General features: G+C 33.9%; 3 protein-coding genes across 3 annotated transcripts; 2 read left to right on the forward strand and 1 right to left on the reverse strand.

Moving 5' to 3' along the window:
- The first annotated feature begins 782 nt into the window (after window positions 1–782).
- LOC105766779 (uncharacterized) lies at window positions 783–9,611 on the forward strand. The gene is made up of 13 exons (XM_012586352.2): window positions 783–1,076; window positions 1,827–2,442; window positions 2,917–3,101; window positions 3,497–3,577; window positions 3,648–3,689; window positions 3,781–3,825; window positions 5,227–5,313; window positions 6,793–6,919; window positions 7,070–7,150; window positions 8,519–8,644; window positions 8,721–8,785; window positions 9,063–9,168; window positions 9,306–9,611. Exons 1-13 carry the CDS (start codon window positions 1,050–1,052, stop codon window positions 9,413–9,415), a joined length of 1,698 nt encoding a protein of 565 aa, XP_012441806.1. The 5' UTR covers window positions 783–1,049; the 3' UTR covers window positions 9,416–9,611.
- A 1,118-nt stretch (window positions 9,612–10,729) lies between these two features.
- LOC105770756 (patatin-like protein 7) lies at window positions 10,730–12,613 on the reverse strand. Its single transcript, XM_012592092.2, has 2 exons — window positions 11,557–12,613; window positions 10,730–11,446 (listed from the first exon to the last, which is right to left on the reverse strand). The coding sequence occupies exons 1-2, from the start codon at window positions 12,472–12,474 to the stop codon at window positions 11,072–11,074; spliced, it is 1,293 nt and encodes a 430-aa protein (XP_012447546.1). The 5' UTR covers window positions 12,475–12,613; the 3' UTR covers window positions 10,730–11,071.
- An 8,529-nt stretch (window positions 12,614–21,142) lies between these two features.
- LOC128041353 (secreted RxLR effector protein 161-like) lies at window positions 21,143–21,889 on the forward strand. Its single transcript, XM_052631616.1, has one exon. It carries the CDS (start codon window positions 21,143–21,145, stop codon window positions 21,887–21,889), a length of 747 nt encoding a protein of 248 aa, XP_052487576.1.
- The last annotated feature ends 663 nt before the right edge of the window (window positions 21,890–22,552 follow it).

The following is a 22,552-nucleotide window of genomic DNA, read 5'->3' on the forward strand; positions in this document are numbered from 1 at the left end:
TTTTACTTTTCTGTTGTTTTAGGAAATATTATGTAAAATAATATAAAAATTATTCAATTATCTAACCAAGACTTATCAAAACAGTCTATAAAACAATACTTCTCAAAATCTCAACTTTTACCAACACAAAAGCTTATTAAAATATCACATCAATTAAATTAGCTATAATAAATTTATCCTTCAATGTTTATATATTTTATTATTTTTATTTTATTTTCGAGTTAAATTTAGTTATTAATATTTTAAAACAATCAAATAATTTTTTAATGAAAATGTTGATTAAAACATTAATTTTTAACGATTTAGTGTGGCCACTTAAGTGACGGTTCACGTGTACTTTATGTTGATATGACGTTGTTTATCTTTTATGTCACGTCAACAAATAATTTTAAAATTATTAAAATATTTTAAATATATATTAAAAGTAGGATGAAGTACACGTTTAAAAATTGAAAATTTGTCAATATTTCTGTTGAAAAATAATAAAATTGACACTTTTGAAAAGTTAATAGTTAAATTTAACTCTTTTAAAAGTTGAGAGCCAGTTAAATTTAATTTTAAAAATAAAAGTTAAATTAACAAATAATATAAACTGACTACTAAATATATTGTTATGCTGTCAAATTAAAAGCACCATTGTTTGTTATTGGATTTTGAAAAAATTGAAAAGCCCATATCTAAATTGGGTTGGATTAAGAAAAGGTAAAAGGCCCAAATTTGAATTGGATTTAAACGGAAGCTGACCAACCCAGCCCTTCTCTTCCCTTCCCTCCCAGGTGAAGCGTAACGGCAAACAACCAAACGTAGAAGCGCTGATTTTGAATTGTTTGGCGCGTGCAGTGCAGAGGAGTGAATAGGAACCGCCATCGATGGTTTTTAGACAAGGTTTGAGCTTGTGTTGGTCTTAATCGGCATGGCGGAGTCCACAATGAATCTCAAAATGTCGTCTTCTCCTCCTCTCTTTGTCTCCTCGAATCTGCCGCCCTTTCACTCGTTGCTCATAACCCATCACTCCTTTCACTTTTCCACGCCCCTTCTTCTTCTCCACCATGACCTCCTCCCAACCACTTTCTCAGGTTTGTCTACTTTCCCTCTGCCCATTTCCTTTTTCTTTTACTTTTGTTAGCAATGATCTCAATACCAACAGTATAAACAACGGTAGTTTATAAAACACACTATGTTTTTTTTTTCTGTATATATTCTTGCTTCTGTTACAACACTCTATGTTGTGTTGAACAAAAGCTAAACCATAGATTTTGAATTTGAGTGAATCAGTCAAGACATACAGAGGATTATCCACCTTTTTCGTTACATTCACCTTTTATACAGTCCTTTTTCAAAATTTCCTTCACACGCAAATTAGTAAAATTACTATTAGCTGTGGCATTGGTGTATAGAGCATTTACCTGTAAAAATGTAACTCCAATAACGAGGATAAGTGTAAATAGTCTTTTGCTTTTTATACAATCTTGAGTAGTTACTACTTCTTCCTTCTCTTCTACTTGGAAATGGTTAGTCAGTGAGGTGATTATGTTGCACAAAACTTTCCAATTTATTTTTAGATACTGATATAGCCCTTAGCTAGAAGCTGCTATTGATTCTCATATTTGCTTACAATCTCTAGTAACACATTAAAACTGTACATTTAATGTAAATTATATCGGAGTAAGAGCATAGACTAGTTTTTAGCTTTCATGTCACTAGTCTCATGGCTTCAATGGTTATGACCTTAAATATTCAATTATCATAACCGTGTTTTTTCCCTCTTTTTGCTGTTAGATTTCCTCAATGTTTCAAATCCTTTTTCTTTTGTTCTTATATGACAGGGACCATATATTCGTACCCGAGAGAATCCTTACTTTGATGGTCTATTAGTAAAAGATGGTTCTTTAACAGAAGAATCTTCTAACTCTGACTTTGGAGACATTTATGATCTCCAGAAGGTTTCCAGGTCTAGATCAGATATTGGTGACTCAGGGCGCAAAAACCTTGATTTGGATATATCTGAAAAGCCTATGGAACCAGCTTTTGGTGATTCAATCTCAGATGCTATTCTTCAACCATTTATCCGAGCATCAAATGATAGTTGGTCAAATGCTGTGAGGCCACCTGCATCTGTCCTATCAGACATTCAGTCAGAGTCAAACTTTCATTTGGATAATCCAAGTGATTCAATGAAAGACTCACTTGATCATTATGTATCTTCTCTGTTGGGAACTGAAAAATCATATAAGGTTATGAAAAAAAGAACCAGCTTGCCAAAAATTCCACTTCCTCAGTCTGCAGCTTCATTTTATAATGGATATTCACCACGAATGGAAATTGTAGAATCCTGTGAAAGCATTAACAGACTTAACTTTTTTCTCAAATCGAGAAGGGAAGAGGTTGATGCTGGTGTTCCAGGAAGGTTCCTTCATGCTGTTATTGGGCAAGACGTCCCTGGTAATTATATGTTGTCTTCTCTTACCATAATAATTAAAGAAGTCCTGAAGTCTTATCTTTTGTTTTTGCTATGCCTATAACTCTTTCCACTTCATTTGCTTCTAACCAAGAACTAGATGAAGCAACTTTATTTCTTGTTTGATTTGTGAGAAGCATACACCTAATCCTTATGTGCATGAGATGTAACTTAAGCTTAGTCCTCGAACATGCTTTTGCATCTTTGTTCTTGCGAGTGCATTGAAGTTGTTTCCATTCTTTACCTGTACTTTTAAGTCTCAAGTTTCTTCAATTAATGAATTAATTTTATTTATTTTGCAACAAAAAATTTGGAAAACTGGTGAGGAGGTTTTGTGTTTTCAGTATTGAGAAATTCAAAATCTTTGGGATGAAGAAAAAGAATGCTCTGCCACAATTTTATTCTTCCGTTTCTTGCCATGAATTTTCTATTCTGATATCAGAATTTTCAATTTTCAGATGTTGGCTCTGTTGCTTCAGCAATCATGTATGCCTTCTACTTGAATGAAACACTTGAAAATGATCAGTTCTTTACTGTTCCTGTCATCAACATAAAGAGGACAGAGCTGAACTCACATGCTGAATTAAAATGGTTGCTGGATTCTTGTCAAATTGATCAGTCATCCTTAATCTTTATTGATGAGGTATGTTCAGCTCAACTGATGTAATACCTATATTAACATTGTTCTGCCTGCTTTGAATCTCTTAAGAGCCACTTTTCTATGCATTCAATTTTATGGCTTTCAGAAGACCTTATTAAACTTTTTCAATTCTTAACAACTGACCTGCTCAGTTGGATAAAATATTCATAACTAACATTTTGTTTATGTAACTCCTATAAGTGGCCCAAAAGGGAGTATATATTTCTCAAGTGCTAACAGCTATTAAATGCTTAGGTTCAGATATTTGAGTATATGGTGCTATTCTTTTATCTGGAGATCATTTCACAGATACCTTGTTTCATAAATTTCAAAATATGATTTAAGTTTAATTCCCAACTTTAATTGACCATTTGTTCTTGATGTTGAATGATGGGCAGATTGATCTATCATATTATGACTTGTTCGGGAGTCTTAAGTTAGTTCTATTAAATGGTTCCAAGCTTCCGAGTAAACAAGAGGTAATATTCTACAAGAACTGACTGTACCTTTTGACCATCAGAAATGATTTATATAGCTTCCTATGTACAGGCACTAAAAGAATCAGTCATTGAAATCTTTAACGGCAAAGAGGTATATATACAACTGAATATGGCTAATTTCATGCCTTCTTTTTTATTTGAATCTGAAAATATTAATAACAGATATTCACCTTTATCTACAGGGCGAAGTTGCATACCCTTGGGTTGAGAAAGTCACCGTGGGACAGGTCTGACATGAGAGCTTAAGTTGTGTTATTCTATATTATTTAACTATTATCCATTCTTATTGTCATATTAATTATTTAATCGTCTTGCTTTTTCTTGATTTGTTATGCCGATATCATTATATTTTGATGATGTGGTTTTCCCTAAACGTAACTAACTTCTTGGAATAACTTATGTTTCTGGGATGTGGCTCCCAATAAGGAGAATTACTAGCAAGCTGATGTGTTTAGCATACCTAGTTATGTTCAAGTTATTGAATATCTAGTATAGTTACTTTTGTCTTACTGAGATAGCATGTATTCAAACATATTTGATTCACAAGAGGCCTTAAAGCCAATGTTAAAGCATAAAGCTATCTTTTGCAAGTATATCCCATTCAATATATTGTTAATATTACCTTGTTATTTGTCATGATCTTGTTTTTTTTTTATGTTTCATCATGTTATCAATATTCATGAAACCTGCACCTGGTGTTCATAGTGTTACTCAATTGAGTGGGTTCTGTTTAAAGAGATAGAAGGATCTGTTTCCTTTCTATCTGGAAAGTAATTCTAGGATGGATTCTCCTACACTTGAATGCTATTCCAGTGCAATTGGAGCTCTTTTATCCAATCAGTTCACAGAAATTTCCAGTAATTTGCTTGGTTAACTCTCTTCATAAAGTATTTTGTCGATAACTAGTGCAGTTTATAGTCCGGTTAAAATATTGTCATCCAAATGATTATCAAGTGCGCCTTCCATTTTCAATCTTCATTATTCAATATGCATCATCAGACATAGTATCACACTAAAAATGTATTAGGCATGAATGAAGACAAAGAAGGGATCTTTAATAGCGTTACCAGTTTTCTAAGCTCAAATTTTACTATTCCTTTTTGCTTTGTTTATCGTTGGTAAAGAACAAAATTGTTATGAAAGTGTGTCATAATTTTTAAAGTAGCGAAGTTAGGCTCCTTCTGGTTGATGCTTTTTCTATTTACTGTTTTCTATATAAAGTTAAAAGCAAAAGATTGTATATTTTATTTTACTTTAGAGTTTATTTTTATACAAGAAAAGTAATGACATGAACAACACTGTTCATACTTAATCGTTCTTTTTTTTTCAATTTGTTTAAGAGTGGGAATTTCATTTTCGAAACAGTAGCATGGCTTGTTTTCAGTGCTATTTTTCCTTTTAAAGCAAAAACAAACGATGACATGCATATTGTTGCAGTTACAGAAATGGTTAGCAACAGCAGCTAAGAACATTTACACTCAACAAAAATAAGTTGGCTTTTGTTATTTGTCATGTGTGTTTCTTGTGAAGCTCCCCCCCCCCCCCCTCTCCTTTTGATATATGCTTTTAAATCTACTCTGTTATAAAATAGTCTGGGGGGTCTTGTTTAACAGCATTCATGTATGCAGGAGTGCTCATCTTGTACACTTATTGCTGAAAACTTTGCAATGACGTCGCCTCAGATTTTGGCAGGACAAGGATTCAGCCGACTTTTGGTACTAATTGCAGTTTCTTTTGAATATTCAACTGTTTGCTTCCTTTCTATCTTTATGATTTTATATATTCTAGCATTAACTAATATTTTCCTATTTATTTTTCAAATTAATCAAGAGCGATACTTATGGAAGCAACTAGCTCATAACAATTAAAGCATTCACTTGCACTTTGCAAGCAATTGAATCAAAGGTTGCCTGTTCTTTGTGGTTATCATATTTAGCAGTAAGTATTTAATTTCGGAGTTACTTTTTGATAAAACCAAAACTTGAAGGTCAAAATAGTAAGTCAAAAATTAAGAGCTAAATTTCTGGAACTGAATTTTTTCAATGAATTCTAACATTTTGAGCTGAAACGGAATTAAATTATTTGATCGCTAGAACAGCTTAGGTCTGCTTGACAGTATAAGAAAATCACATTAAGTTGAAACTCTTGTATAAGAACTTAAAGAAAAATGATCGACAATACAATCTTTGCAATGTTTGTATTCACAATAATTGCATTGCAATGCTGGAGGCGAAGTGCTTACTTTATAATTGTGCTCCTGCGGTGTGATGGTTATAACAGTGTGCTCCTGCGGTGTGATGGTTATAACAGTGAAGAATAGTATCTGTGTTAATATTATAGGGATATGATTTTATTCCAAAATTTTTGGAGTGGTGGTTTGATTGCTGATGATACTCGTATACGAAATGATCTAGCATAGATGTTATTGGATAAATTAAGGCGCCTGTTCAATATTTCTTATGCTACTTTGTTGTTGTTTTTTCTTCTTCCGCAAAAGTTGCCAAAAAATAAATGCAACTAAGAAAAGCAAAACCATTTCACTCATGATCCGACCTTGTTGACTAAGGCTAGTATAGTTGAGTTTTTACATCAGCAAGCTCTCTCAACGATATTTAGATCTGGGGTATGCTGAACTGTGATAAAGTTGGCTCTAAGGCCTGTGTCTGGGAGGAAATATGACCTTAAAGGCAGAAGGGTTTGGCCCAAGCAAGTCTGATTCTGTTAGGTTTGTTGCTCTTATTCCTAGTTTCTACTAAGGAAAGAGAGAACAGCTAGTCAAAGTAATATTATGCTGAATAACCCTAAAAGTAGATATGGCATCAAGCCTAACACTTACCCTTTTCCGGGATTGACTACTGCTTATCAACAAATGTAAGCAGTTCTCAAGAAAGCTATTCCTCTTAGCTGTCAAACAAGTGAATGGTTATTCCTTCCGAGGGAGGGGAAAACTGTGTTATCCATGAATATGGAATTTTTACTTTTTGATACTCTGAAAATGTTGTTTGCTTCTGTGTCCAAAGTAGAAGCATGATTTTACTTTTTGCTTCCAAAAGCCAGTAGCAAAATTGATAGAACCCAACTGATTTCCTGAATTTGGTGTCTGGGTGATTCAGTAAAATAATATTAGGAGCTGTAAATGAAATTGTGATCAAAGTCAACCAAATGAGACAAGCTGAAATTTTACTTATGTGCAGTTAGCTGGTATTCTGTTAGACACTGGAAATCTGTCAAGTCCTGATTCTACGACCAAGGATAAATACATGGCTACGTTGTTGCTCAATGGAGCTGGTCGTTTTGGATGCAATGGCCTGTACCAGATATGTAAGCTCTTTTTGGCCTAATTCCTCCCTTTATTCTCTCTTCACTCTCTCTCTCCCCCCAGACAAGAAAATGGAAATAATCCAATCTCACTCCATATTCACGTGTTCTTTACTTAGGCTAATGTTTGGATCTAAAACTCATGATTTGCAGTGCGATATAAACTATATGATGTGTCTGAGCTGAGAGTAGCTGATATTTTGGGAAAAGATTTCAAGAAGTGGACAAGAGTAGGTTTGTACTTGCACTTTGACTATATTTGATTGAATTTCCATTAACTGAATGATAGTAGCTGGTATTCAACATTACTTTCAAGTGTTAACATTACATAGTGAGGAAATCTTATGGTTTATGATTTTGGGTTGTATGGATTAGGTTTTTAGGATTTAGGGGTTTATGGTTTATGGCTATAGAGTTTTAAAGTTTAGAGGTTTAGGGTTTTAGGGGATGATTTTAGTGTTTTTAAGGTTTAGGGTTTTGTGTTTTTAGGGTTTATGGTCTTTAGTTTTAGGGTTTATGTTTAGGGTTTATGATTTTATGTTCAGGGTTTAGGGTTTATGATTTTATGTTTAGGGTTTATGGTTTATGGTTTATGGGTTTATTTTTAGGGTTTAAGTTTTAGGTTTTTTAGGGTTTATGGTTTTAGAGTTTTTGGTTTTATGTTTTTAGGGTTTAGGGTTTATGTTTTTTTTTCATTTTAGGGTTTTATGTTGAGGGTTTTTGGTTTATGTTTAGGGTTTAGTATTTTTAGGGTTTAATGTTCATGGTTTTTAGGGTTTAGAGTTTTATGATTTATGGTTTATGGTTTTATTGCTTAGGGTTTATGTTTTTATGTTTAGGGTTTAGGGGTTAGAGTTTTATTACTTAGGGTTTAGGGTTTGTGGTTTTATGATTTTATTTTTAGTGTTTATATTTTAGGTTTTAGGGTTTATATTTTAGGTTTTATTGTTTATGTTTTAGGATTCATGGTTTTAGGATTCATGGTTTTAGGATTTATAGTTTTAGTGTTTTTAGGGTTCATTGTTTGTGTTGTTAGGTTTTAAGGTTTAGGGTTTAGGTTTTATAGTTTTATAGTTTTAGGGTTTATTGCTTGTGTTGTTAGGTTTTAATGTTTTATGTTTTTATGTTTAGGGTTTGTGGTTTTAGGATTTTATTTTTATTGTTTATGTTTTAGGGTTTAGTATTTATATTTTAGGTTCTAGGGTTTATGTTTTTGTGTTTTTAGCATTTATGGTTAATGGTTTTTAGTTTTTACAGTTTATGTTTAGGGTTTAGGGTTTATATGCTATATTTTATATTTTAGGGTTTTAAGGTTTTATTGCTTCTTGTTTTAGGGTTTATGATTTGTGGTTTTTAGTTTTTAGGGTTTTAGTCTTTTTAGGGTTTATATTTTAGGGTTTAGGGTTTAGGATTTATGGGTTATATTTTAGGGTTTTTAATGTGTAGGGTTTATGGTTAGGTTTTATTGTTTTTAGGGTTTATTGTTTGTGTTTTTAGGGTCTATGGTTTGTAGGTTTTATGTGTAGGGTTTTGGGTTTTTTAGACTTTTGTTTGTGTAATTGCCATTCAGTTGCATTCCGTTAACTTGGATTATTAAACCAGGCAAGGCAGACAACTCTTGTTCAAGGTTAACGGTTGCACATGTTGGTATGAGTTCTATTGGCATTCCAGTGGAGCAGCTTCTTTCACATGGCGAGGCCTCTACTAGGGAAATAAAACATTTTCTTCGTGAGTTATTAAAAATATGAATTAAATCACTTGAGAGTCTCTTTTCCTATCCCTGACTTTTTGCCCTGAATATCAGAAACGGAGAAACTTCGTCTGCTCATGATTGTTTCAGGATATTATGATCAACAGAAGAATTTCAAGGTCTGGATTCTCGGAAAATCCGTTTATTTATTCTTTTTTTTATTCTAGAGTGTAGACTGGCTGTCATTATACGATTTGAAATTGGAAAAGTTTAACCTACGGTTAATTGTTGGAGGAGTTTTAATAAATTTAGTGTTGATCATGCACTTGATAGAGACATCCTGGTAGTTGGGGATTCTGTTCGTTTCAGATTACAGGGTACACAATTAGTCAAGTTTGCATACAGAGAAAAGTAACAGCAGTATTGCTTTCTTGTGAATGTATGAATGTTATGTAGAGAGAGATCCTAGTCTCAACTGAATCTGTGGAGGTGATGAAGAATCTACTCTTCTTCTTCAATTCCAATGCTTCTCAACTGCCTTTCAAAGCTGTTCATCAACCAGGTCTGCTTTATCTCAACCCATCTGTTGATGAATAGACAAAATTTGCAGATGTTTTGAAATATTGGATATATGTCTCTTCTTATGTATAATTGCATGCACCAACTGAACGAGTTTGATTTGTTTCTCCTTTATTTTAGGGATAGGGGAGGAGATGAAGGCGTTCGAGATTGATAAGGTTACATCAAGAAAGACAATCGAGCGGCTTTTGGAACAGTTTGGCGGCCCCTTCAACCAACACCGACCTTAGTAATTATCATCATTTATGTGCCTAAACAACATCATCAACATGAAAGTAAATGAAGATTTTGATGTATGATAGCTGCAAACATAATCATAATCATGTTCAAGAGTGCACGCCTACATTTAGATTTGGATTTTGGTTTCATATGTAATTCTATGTTCAAATATATATGTTTCAATATATATTTAAACAGTGCACATTTTCTCCCACTCAAAAGGCATTACTCAATAAAGTTTCGAAATTTTATTTTAATCAAGAATATTTCAAACTGGAAGCTTAACACTGCCATCACCCAACAGCCGTCTAAGTAATTGGTAGCAAAGTGACGCAAGTTTGATCATTCTACTTGAATTCGTAATTGCAGCAACATCAACTGGGAGCTTGAGTTGCAATGCAGCATCTTCTAAGGTGATGTTGTGCTCCCTACATAGCAAATAAAACGTGAGTCTCCGGACATCACCTCTCAATCAAGGTGGATATAAAATCGACCCTAAGCTCAAACATTCTAATCAATGTTACTGTTCCAAATCCCGTGGCATCCACCCAACCTCTTTTCGTTTAGCTTTTTTTTCCTCCCTTTTCAGCTTTTTTTTTCTTTCTGTCAACTTATTTAAAAAAAATTTTAACACAGGTGTCGCCAATGTGTCGAGCAACATCAAAAAAAATATTTTGTTATCTCATATCCTATCTTTTAGTGTATTTAGTAGAAAAAACTGGTATTTTTGAAAATTTTATATAAAGTGTTGTTAATATGTCAAGCGATACCACTTAAAAAATTGTTATTTTTTCTCATGACATTATTAGATATAATTTGTGACAAAGTGTAAGTGATGCCGCCTAACGGTGAGATGACACCCATATTCACTATAAATTTCAACTTATTCTCTTAATTAATCTTTACTTCATATTATTTTATTGTTTTTATAAAATAACCAACATGTAACACTATTTAAGTCTTCTAACAACCACACCACCTAAGTTTACAAAATTAAAAATAAATAAATAAGATAAGATTTGAAATTACCGCTTATCTTTACCTTGTTGACTTTCAGCACTGAATTTAGTTAATGGAAAAAGATTTTGAAATTTGAGGCTTTACTACACATATTTGAAACCTGTTTAGGAAGCAAATTGTATTATTATCTAAATTAATTAATAGTGAAATTTAAAAATAAAAACAATGTCCCAGTATCAATGTAGGTGGTCCAGGTACATGAGCTATCTATGATTCTAAGTGCAAATTATGGTCGTCCCCAATTATAATATGTAGAACCCTACAATTAAATCAAGCATATTGTATATCTATAATGTAAAATGAGATATCTGAACGTGCCATCCATATCATAGAGTGAAAAATAAATGTAGTCCATTCCATCACCAATGAACTAAAACATATATATTATGTCTGACTATACAATAATAATAATAATAGAACAGAAGCCTCTTCAGGCTTCTCTATTGTCTCAACTCTCAACCACCCCCACCCCCATATAAGAACAAAACAATAGAAATAGTTAAGTACAGTTTACACTTTACAGCTCAGCTCGGCTCGGACACCGCTTAATATTATATTACTAGTATTAATTAATTATATCCCGAGCGGCAGCATTAGCCTGAAACGAATTAATAATGGCGTTGTAAAAATTGGGATGTGAAAGTGAATTAATTTTGATGGTCTAACGACCATGAAGACGGAGTTGAAGAAATTGTGGTGGCGGAGGCCGATGAGGTTCTGGGCGTTGCCGCTGACTGCTTCTGCTTCAACACCACCGTGGGGAGGATGCCGGTTTTCCTCCTTTCTTGCTCTTTGATTAACTCACCTCCCATCATCTCCAGTTTCTCCAAATTCGTCACCTCACTCCTCTTTTTCCCTTTGAAAAGATGCGACTCCACGTTTCTTTGACCCAGCATCTCCTTTGTAACGCTCATCACTGCATCGCTTTCACTATTTGGCTTAACGTTAGGGGTCCCCTGAATTCTCACGTACTTGCTTCCATTTCCAGTTCCTCCGAATGCCATTGATACTGCTTGATCAACCTGTACATATGGTTCGTTAATTTCAGCCATGGGACGTACATTTTAGCTAGCTTTGATTAATAATATGTTTCATTTTTCATATATGAATTAAGATTCATTTTTGTACTTACCATATCGGAAGCTCCCTCGCCGGCGATTCTAAGAAACCTTGTCGGGGGGGGAGTCAGAGTAGGGTCGCCGGAACCGAAACCGGACTCTCCATTCCCCAAAGACAGGACCAAAAGATCCTCCACCCCATTACAAAACGGGAACTCCTGCTTATTATTCAGCACGTGTGTTATCGCCGCCGCAGCTGGATTGTTCATGGCCACCCCACCTTCTACCGCCAGGATCTTCGTCCTCTCATCCACTGACTTCATTCGCACTGCTCCCACAACCGTCGGATCAGCCGACGTTGCGTAGCACACGTCTTTCATCTTGAAATCATAACCGTCCATTTCCAATGCATCAGCGCGGGAAAACAAGAATGGCGCGTTGGAACAGAGATCGTAGCAGGGTATCAAAATCGGCTTCAAGGTATCTTTCAAAGTCAGCTCCCCGAAAGTTTTGCTCAACAGTTTCTTCACCTTCGATGGACGGAAAAGTCGACGGAATATTCCCTGAGGCGAGGAGGGAAAGAGTTTCCGACGGTTTTTCAGAAGGAACTGAAGAGCTTGGTCGGCAGTAAAAATGGGAGCGCCGTTTTCAGCGCGAGTAAACAACAATGCGGCGAGAATCGCACCAGCACCAGAGCCTGCAACAACGTCGAAATACTGGGCAATGACGACATTGGGATTCCCCGACTTTTGACGGAGAAAAGTCTGGAGGGTAAGGAGGGACTGGGCGGCCAATATACCATCGGAAAAGCTCCCACTGTCAATGGATAGGATTCTTACTTTCCCGGAAAGCTGATTTCCAGATTTCAAGTGATCTTCTTCACGGGTTTTTGCAGCAGCATTATTCTCGTGAGCACCGAAAAGAAATTTGTTTTCAAGGATGGAGAAGATCTGGTTAGTAAGGGAGTCGACTTCGTTAATTAGAAGAGCCATCTGGTCAAACAATTAAAGATATGAGAATGAAAGAAAGGTAGAGGTGTTTTACTTTTAATTTGTTTGGACTCAAGATGGGAGAGAATGGGAATTGGAATTGGAATTGGAATTGGAATTGAAAGAAGTAGACAAGTTGATTGGACTTTGGAGACCTTACATATATATATATACTATCTACACGGTGATGGAATTGGAAGACGACTGAATAATAGATAAAATTAAAAGGAAAAAAACAAAAAAGAGTAAAATTGTCGACTGTTGAGGAATTCGTGCGTTTATTTTTATTATATTTTATTATAAAGGAAATTGAGAGAGAGAGAGAGAGAGGAAGGGTCCAGGAACATTCTTTACACTGAAGATTAATCGGCGAGTTTTTGTTTGTAAACTCGCTATGCAGTTAGAATTTAAATTAGAATAGTATTTTATTTAGGATAAATTCTACAAAATAACCACTCCATTATTAAAATTTTTCATTTAAGTATTCATGTTACTAGTTTGGTCATATTGGTTATTTCAGTTAAAATCACAAGCTGACGTAAAAGTTAAAAAGTGGTATAATAATAAATTTAGCTTTCGACTTTTACATATTATATCGATTTAGTCATAATTTTAAAAATCAACCTCGAATTTACAAATGTTCTTAATTTGATCATATTTCTAAAAAATTCAAATAAATATATAAAAATACATAAATATTTTCAAAAAAATATAATAAGAAATTTAAATTTTATATTAATATTAAATAAATATAATCATATTAATCTTAAATAAAATAAAATCCCCTACCCTGTCTCTCTCCCTCTCCTCGTCCCCCCACCCCCGTCTCTCTCTCTCTGCTGCTAATCCTTAATTTGCAGCAGCAGTTGTAACTAAATACATATGATCTCTTCAGCTTACCTCTAAGGCTCTAACTAAATGTAGCTTCAAAGAATGTTATTTTCCTCTATTTTTTCTTGTAATTCCCGGACCACTTTATACCATTTATCATTTTGTAGCTTTGCCTCACCCGTCAGTTCTGGAGCTCTTAAAACCAGGCTAACTACACGGCTTTGCAATTGGGGTTCATTACAGTATGTCCATTATGCTCAACTCGAGGTTTAATATAACTCTCACGAAAAAAACTATTCAGTTTTATTGTGTACCAAAGTATTTACTTTGCCAAATGAGCGTGAAAGATATTAGGATGTGATTATATTTGGACTGTTAAATATAATTATATTTATTTAATATTAATGTAAATTTTAATTTTATTATTATATTTTTGAAAATATTTATATATTTTATATATTTCTTTAAATTTTTAGAATTAGGATCAAATTGAGAATATTTATAAATTTTAAGGATTAATTTTTAAAATTATGACTAAATAGATATAATATATAAAAGTTGAAGACTAAATTTATTATTGTACTGATTTTTTAATTGTCATGTTTTTGTGATTTTAACGGAAATAACTAAATTTGTCAAATTATGTAACGTGAGTATTTTTATTTTAAATACCTAAAATAAAAAATTTCAATAGTTGAATGACTATCTATATAAATTACCCGCATTGTCCTTTTAGTACTAAAATATTATGTCCTTTGTTTTTCTTTAATTTAAATTTTATGCTTTTGCATTTGGACTGTACCTGGTCAAGCTAATAAAAATAAAGTGATCGCCGCATTCATTTTTATTTTTACTTTTTCTTCTCTCTGGTCTTGGCCTTCCTTAAGTTTGAAATTTTAAATTCTCCTTTTATTTTCTTCCTTTTTCTTTTTTCTTTTCTTTTTCCTTCTACTTTCTTTTCTTCTCCTTCCCTCATTTATTTTTTAAATTGCAGGCAAAAAGAAAATTCCGTATTTTAAATTAAAAACGTTCCTTTATGTACTCTCCATTTTCCTCCCCAAAAATAGTGTTTTTTAATTTTTTATGTTCGTTTATAATTTATGCTTAAAGTTTGTGGTTGATCCTCCCAACAACACTAGTTGTTGATAAATATGATTTTTATTTATATTCATTTGATAAGTTAGAAAATTTATTATAAATTGTTTTTTATTTGGATGAAATAGTGATTAAACTCCTTCCTAATACCCATTTGGTACAAGTTTAGATTGTATTACTCTCATCTTCTGCCCTTAATGTTGTATAAAAAATATTATAAACAATATAAAATGTACCAAAAATTATTATTTATTTAAGAAGCAACATAGACAAATAATTATGAATTATAAGGACCTGCAATTGCAATTTGAACCCTATGGTGAACCCTTATTTTGCCAAGTAGCTTGCCACCTACTTCGCACTCTGCCTGATATGTGTTATTCGAACATCCCAGTCGTGACCTCACAGATCTTTTATATGACTAACTAAGGCCAGATTATTTGAAGCAAACTAGCCATCATTCAACAGTTGAACAGCCTGGGAATTATCACATTCCTCCACTATCTTCTTGAAGCCCTCCTCCCAAGCAATAGAGAGGCCATGAAAAATGCTCCATAATTTCGCCTCTAACACTGAACTAATTCAGACATGTTTAGAGAAACCAACTAGTTAGTTCCCAAACTCGTCCCTGATCACGTCATTAGAATTCAGCTTAATCCAATCTTTAATTAATTTATATAATATATATCAATGTGACATCTATTTTCATTTGAAGGTTCATGAATTTAAAATTACGCCTCCCAATAATGCCTTCTTTAATGTTTGAATTCAATATCTCCCTTTAAAAATACAATATATATACAATAAACTCTTTCTATAATAGCCCCAATTGTTTGTCCAGATTTTGTCTGCTATAGAAAAGTGTATGCTATACACTTATAACATATTGTTATAAAGAGATAATCATTGTAAGCTCATCATAAATTTACATCGAAAATTTTCATAAAAAGGGAATTACTTTCAAAAAGAAAGAAAGTGGGAATCAAATCAACAAAATTAAAAGAGGTATAATATGCAACTTAAATCTAATAAGTCCAATTAACCGATAGTCATCAAAATAAATAAATTAATTTACCACGAGTTACTAAATTCTAATAATTAATTTATAAGTTTATTATGTTCCAAATTTATAGTAGAATATTTAATCGGGAACTTAATAGTTTATCGAATTAATATTTTAATTCCACTCATCATTTTCATTTAATTAAATATAAATAATAGCTTTCTTGAAGTGAAATATAATCATTTTATTGAAAAATATTTTAATTAAGATCATTTTCATTTAATAAATGATAATTAATAGGCTTTCTTATATGAAATAGTTATAATTTTACTTAAAAATTTAGACAATATATTGATATAGAGAACTAGTTTAATAAATAACGTCTTCATAACTAAATATATTATTGTAAGTAAAATATAAATACTTAACTATTATAATGAAATGTTGTTATAATGGATAATTATATTGTTATAGATAATGTTAATTGTACGGTACTATCATACATCAAATGAAACTATTTGCGGGATATGAACTGTAATAATTACCAAAACATTAACAAATATTGAACCAAATTATAGTCCAACGATATATGTATGTTTCTTTGATAGGAAATCTATAATTTATGTACAAATTGGAGAAGGAGGAGAGAGGGTGTCACAAATTTCTATACATAAAACTCCACACACTCGTAGTCCGTACACAAGCATTTCAAATATCTAATGAATCAAGCAGTAGCATCTCCTTCATATTTCTTTCGTTTTAACCATTAAAATTGTGTCAAGTCGTAGACATAGCCGTGCTATTTAATGGATGCTACCCTACAAAGTAAAGGCCGTGGTGGTGGTGAGAGAAAAAATCCCAGTAGGCCCATGGAAGATCATGTGCTACTGCTCTCGCTCTCTATTTTATGGTGGACCCAACATAAGAATTATTTGATGAATGCATGTCTGGTTTGTTGTACCGACAGTTTTATTACTGACTACTGCCATCAATAATATATATTTATACTCTCTATCCTCTTTTTTATCCTTAATAATTTTGGTTTTTGACTTGTAAAGATATTAGTAATGCTACTCATGAATAAATATTGTGGATTTTATGAGTCAATGGGTCCGTACGACAGCGTAGGACTAGGGATATATGTCTACTTTTTCATCCATTCTATCTATTTCTATGCCCGTAGTTTTGACTCCCTCCTGGAAGTTTCAACTCGACACATTAGTCTTTTCCGTCAGATTTTTAGTGTCCACATTCATCATCATATCTTACCACCTGCCACTGCAAATCTTTTCTTCTTTTCTATTTTACTCCTCTTATTTTAACCAATTAACACTAGTAATGAGATATTTTGAAAATATGTATATTATTTTTGTCAAAATTAATTCACTCTTTTTGAATGTATGTGAAAGAGTGTTTTATTTTATGAATAAATATTAAATACTTAAATGTATGCTTAAAGACGAAGTAAGTAATCACTACACCATATCTTATAATTAAAAATATATATAAATTTTGTACATTTTCATATTTGATGAAGTGTTGTAGCTTTACATATCGATAATAAATTTTATGATATATATAATAATATAATTATTATAACTTTTAAGCTTCTATATTTGAACATTCATTCTTTTAATAGATATGAATCGAGTCTATTTTGAAATAGTTGCTCGTAACATGTGCCTATAATAGAATTAAGATTATGTTACACCGAATGTGAAAGTTAACAGAACTTTTAATGATTAAAATAAATAAATTTTGGATTAAGTACGAGATATCAGAATTGGAGTTTATTCTTTTCCCCGTTACCTTACACCGTTAGAGTTTGTCAGTTGCCAATCTCGCATATGCATGAAGCTACCTTATTTTCCCATATAGTCAATCCTAAGAATGATCACATAGTTGAATTTCATAAGTATATTATTAAAGATATCAACACCAACACGTGGTCATTTGTTGATCAAGTTTATCTCTATATTTTCTTTGTTTATTTATTAGCTATTTTTGGTTACTTAGTTGTTTGGTTGTTACTAAATTTTTAGTGGATATGTTTTCCCTATAAATAGGTCTTTGCTAAGCCTATAATTATACAGTCATTTCAATGAATAATATCATCATTCCTTTGCAGTCTTACTCTTCCTGTGAGTTATATGTTCTTTCTTTTCGTCATTTGTCAGCTATTAGATCTACAATCTGGTATCCGAGCTAGGTTCTCCTGGGCGCTGTCAGGATGGGCGATTTTCAAGTGGTTGGTGGAATCAAGAAACTCAACAATCAAAACTACAATTCTTGGTCTACATACATGATGTCGTACTTGCAAGGTCAAGACTTGCGGGAATTAGTAAATGGAAATGAGGTTATGTCGCCAGAAGCAGAAGACACGAATGGTGTCTTACAGAAGTGGAGTATCAAAGCGTGTAAAGCGATGCTCGCCTTGAAGACCACAGTCGAAGAAGATGTGCTAGAGCATATACATGATGCCAAAACTCCGAAGGAAACTTGGGATACGTTTGCCAAACTATTCTCAAAGAAGAATGATACGAAGCTCCAACTCTTAGAACGTGAGTTGCTGTCGGTGTCAAACGCGACATGACGGTCTCACAGTATTTTCATAAAGTAAAGACGCTATGCCAAGAGATTTTTGAGTTGGATTTGGAAGCTCCTATTGGTGATACTAAGATGAAACGAATCATCATTCATGGTTTGAAGCCAGAATTCAAGAGTTTCGTTGCTGCCATACAATGATGGTGAATTCAGCCGTCGCTTGGAGAATTCAAAAATTTGCGAGCTGGTCAAGAAGCATTAGCTAAGCAAATGGGAAGATTCTCGTTAAAGAAGGAAGAAGAGGCACTCTATGCCAATAGAGGCAGGTAGAATTCCAAGCAACATACCACCAGTAGATCCAAAAAGAATAATGACAAGGCAGGAAGTCATCAAGGCGAAGAGAGTATTCGTAGAGGGGGAGCTTCGAAAAATCAAGACAACGGTAAAAAGTTTGACGGGAACTGCTATAATTGCGGGAAGAAGGGTTACATGGCGAAAGCTTGTTGGTCGAAGAAAAAATCTGTAGAGAGTAATGTAACTGCTTCCAAAAGCGAAGATGAATGGGATGCTGAGGCACTATTTATAGCAACAACATCTAAAAATATTGATTACAAGAAAGATTGGATCGTCGACTCGAGATGCTCAAATCATATGACGGGTGATAAAGAGAAGCTGCAGAACCTGTCAGAGTATAAGGGAAGCTGGGTGGTTGTAGCAGCGAACAACTCAAAGTTATCGATAGCTCACGTCGGTAATACGGTAGTCTTTCCTCAACATAGAGATACTGAGGTGCCACTCTAAAATATCTACCATGTCCTAGGTTTGAAGAAAAATCTTCTTTCGGTGGCACAGTTAAACATCTTCTGGCCATTTTGTTCTATTTGGTCCACAGGATGTGAAGGTGAATCGAAACCTGGAGGTTATAGAAGAACCGGTGATGAAGGGACAGAGGTTGGAATCAGTCTATGTAATGTCTGTAGAAACCGCATACGTAGACAAGACAAGAAGGAATAAAAAGGCAGACGTGTGGCACATGCAGCTAGGTCATGTTAGCTATTCCAAATTAGATGTGATGATGAAGAGGTCAATGTTGAAGGGACTTCCACAACTTGAAGTGAGAAAAGACACGGTGTGTACATGTTGTCAGTATGGAAAAGCACACCAGTTACCGTACGAAGAGTCCAAATTTAAAGTGAATAAACTATCAGAGTTGGTCCACTCTGATGTGTTTTGACCAGTTAAACAAGCTTCTATTGGTAGGATAAAATACATGGTGACTTTCATTGACGATTTCTCAAGGTATGTGTTGATTTACCTCATGAAGGAGAAATCTGAAACTCTTTCAAAGTTCAAAGAAGTATCAAAAGCGGAAGTTGGCAAAAGAATTCGTTGTCTACGTAGTGACAATGGAGGAGAGTATACCTCAGACGAGTTTTGTGATTTCCTTCAAGAATGCCAAACACACCATCAATTCACATGTGCTAGCACTCCACAACAAAATGGCGTAGTAGAAAGGAAGAATAGGCATCTGGTAAAAATTTGTCCAAGCATGTTCACGCGAAGAATGTACCAGGACGTTTTTGGGCAGAAGCAATGAGGACGGCTGCATTTGTAATCAATAGGCTTTCTCAACAAAGGTTATGTTTTATTTCACCTTTTGAAAAATTTTGCAACATGAAACCTTCAATTAGTTATTTCAGAGTTTTCGGATATGTTTGCTATGTATTTGTACCTGATTATTTACGTAGCAAAATAGACAAAAATTATGCAACGTGAAACCTTCATAGTGTACCAGGACATTTTTGGGCAGAAGCAATGAGGACGGCTGCATTTGTAATCAATAGGCTTCCTCAACAAAGGTTATGTTTTATTTCACCTTTTGAAAAATTATGCAACATAAAACCTTCAGTTAGTTATTTTAGAGTTTTCGGATATGTTTGCTATGTATTTGTGCCTGATCATTTACGTAGCAAAATAGACAATAAGGTTGTTAGATGTATTTTTGTAGGATATGACAATCAAAGAAAAGGGTGGAGATGTTGTAACCCGACTACTAGAAAGTGCTACACTTCCCGGAATGTGGTGTTTAATGAAACTTCTTCATGGTGGTCCTCAGACAATGAAGTATTACCAGACTCAGATGGTTTTAAATACGTGGTGCAATCTTCTTAAATCCAATTAGGTTTAGATAAAGCTAAAGATGTAGATGACGAAGGCAATGTCGAATAAGGTGTAGCTCAAAGTCCTTGGCAAACTAGTGTGTATCAACAACCTAGCAAACAAGATGAGCCTAATGCAATGGAAACACAAACTTCACTAAGAAGGTCAACAAGAATCAGAAAGTCAAATCCAAAATATGCCAATGCTGTCATAGTGGAAGAAGCAGATGCAAAAGAGCCGGAGACATTCGAGGAAGCGTTCCAGAATCCAGGATAGATTAAAGCTATGGAAGAAGAAATTGCCGCACTAGACAGAAATCAGACTTGGGAGCTCGTGCCAAAGCCAAAAGATGTTAAGCCTATTTCTTACAAATGGGTATACAAGATAAAATGCCGCACAGATGGATCAATAGAGAGACACAAGGCTCGCCTGGTAGCTCGAGGGTTCTCTTAATAATATGAACTAGACTATGATGAAACGTTTAGTCCAATTGCAAAGTTTACAACTGTACAAGTCCTATTAGCACTTGCAGCTTTCAAAAATTAGAATTTGTGGCAAATGGACGTGAAGAATGTATTTTTGCATTGGGAGCTGGATCGAGAGGTCTACATGGACCAGCCGATGGGCTTTCAGAATCAAGATCATCCTGAGTGTGTGTGTAAGCTACGGAAGGCGCTTTATGGACTAAAACAAGCACCAAGGGCTTGGTATGGTAAGATTGCTGAATTTCTTACTCATAGTGGTTATTTGGTGACAGGTGCGGATGCTAGCCTGTTCGTCAAAGCTAAATGAGAGAAACTAGCTATTGTGCTAGTATATGTGGATGATTTAATCACCACAGTAGATTGTGAAGAAATTTTTCGAACCAATGAGAACTTGTCAATTCGCTTTTAGATGAAAGAACTTGGACAGCTCAAGCATTTTCTTGGTATAGAGGTCGATTATTCTCAAAAATGAATATTTCTTCATCAGCAAAAGTATTCCAAATATTTGCTGAATAAGTTTGGAATGCTTCAGTGTAAGCCAATCTCAACGTCAATGAAGCCAAACGCCAAAATATGTGCTCATGAAGGGAAAGATTTAGAAGATGCTACAATGTACCGGCAGTTGGTAAGAAGTATTATCTACTTAACTTTAACAAGACCAAATATTTCTTTTGCAGTTGGTGTGATGAGTCGGTACATGCAACATCCAAAGAAGCCTCATTTGGAAGTAGTTCGTCGAATTCTGAGATATGTGAAGAATACGGCAGGCTATGGTATTATGCACAAAAGAGGTGGAGGTTGTAAACTAGTTGGCTATTGTGATGCTGACTATGCAGGTGACCATGATACTCGACGCTCAACTACCGGGTATGTTTTTATGCTTGGGTCGGGAGTAATTTCTTGGTGTAGTAAAATACAACCAACAGTGTCTTTTTCAACCACCGAAGCGGAGTACCAAGCAGCAGCGATGGCAGCTCAAGAGAGCAGTTGGCTTATGCAACTAATAGAGGACTTGCATCAACCAATAAGTTATCCGATTCCTCTGTATTGCGATAATTTGTCAGCAATACGTTTGGTAGAGAATCTAATTTTTTATGCAAGAACTAAGCATGTAGAGGTGCATTACCACTTTATCCGAGAGAAAGTCTTGCAAGAGGAGATTGAGTTGAAGCATGTTAGAACGAAAAATAAAGCTGCAGATTTGTTTACAAAAGGCTTGAGTGGCAACAAGTTCGAAAGCTTCTATCATCAGCTGGGCGAGGCAAACAAAGAAGAAGCTGATGTTGAGGGGGAGTATTAAAGATATCAACACCAGAACACCAACACGTGGTCATTTGTTGACCAAGTTTATCTCCATATTTTCTTTGTTTATTTGTTAGCTATTTTTGGTTACTTAGTTGTTTGGTTGTTACCAAATTTTTAGTGGATCTTTTTTGCCTATAAATAGGTCTTTGCTAAGCCTATAAATATGCACTCATTTCATTGAATAATATCATTATCCCTTTGCAGTCTTATTCTTCCCGTGAGTTATATGTTCTTTCTTTTTGTCGTTTGTCAGCTATTAATTCTACATATATTTGTTCCAACCAATCAGCCTGCCCATACTTTGATCAGTAAACATTTTTCTATTTCGAGTTGGTTTAGTTCCGTCCAAATTTTAAATTAATTGTAAAATAATTTATTAATTTTAATATATTTAAGTAAGTAGGCAGGGAGGGCCTTAACCCCCAATATAAAAAATTTGTCCCCATTTTAAAATTTATAAAATTATTGATAAGTATAATGGTGAAATTACATATTGATCCCTAAAATTTTATTATTCAATTTTGCTCCGTTAAACCCTTTAACAATACAATCATCATATTAGTTATATTGAACAAAAATTTAAAAATTGAACTCTTTCCAAATCTTGATGTCTAGATAAATCATTTTATCCCATTAAACATCCTTCCTTTGAAGTTAA

This window comes from Gossypium raimondii, chromosome 5, assembly GCF_025698545.1.
Source record: "Gossypium raimondii isolate GPD5lz chromosome 5, ASM2569854v1, whole genome shotgun sequence".
Lineage (NCBI taxonomy): Eukaryota > Viridiplantae > Streptophyta > Magnoliopsida > Malvales > Malvaceae > Gossypium > Gossypium raimondii.

Bases quoted from the DNA above. Each gene is read 5' to 3' on its own strand.
- LOC105766779 (XM_012586352.2), top strand. From the start codon at position 1,050: ATGACCTCCTCCCAACCACTTTCTCAG. The intron at 3,578-3,647 runs GTAATATTCTAC...TCCTATGTACAG, and splicing joins AGCTTCCGAGTAAACAAGAG to GCACTAAAAGAATCAGTCAT. The intron at 9,169-9,305 runs GTCTGCTTTATC...CCTTTATTTTAG, and splicing joins CAAAGCTGTTCATCAACCAG to GGATAGGGGAGGAGATGAAG.
- LOC105770756 (XM_012592092.2), bottom strand. From the start codon at position 12,474: ATGGCTCTTCTAATTAACGAAGTCGACTCCCTTACTAACCAGATCTTC. The intron at 11,447-11,556 runs GTAAGTACAAAA...CCATATGTACAG, and splicing joins GCGAGGGAGCTTCCGATATG to GTTGATCAAGCAGTATCAAT.
- LOC128041353 (XM_052631616.1), top strand. From the start codon at position 21,143: ATGAAGCCAAACGCCAAAATATGTGCTCATGAAGGGAAAGATTTAGAA.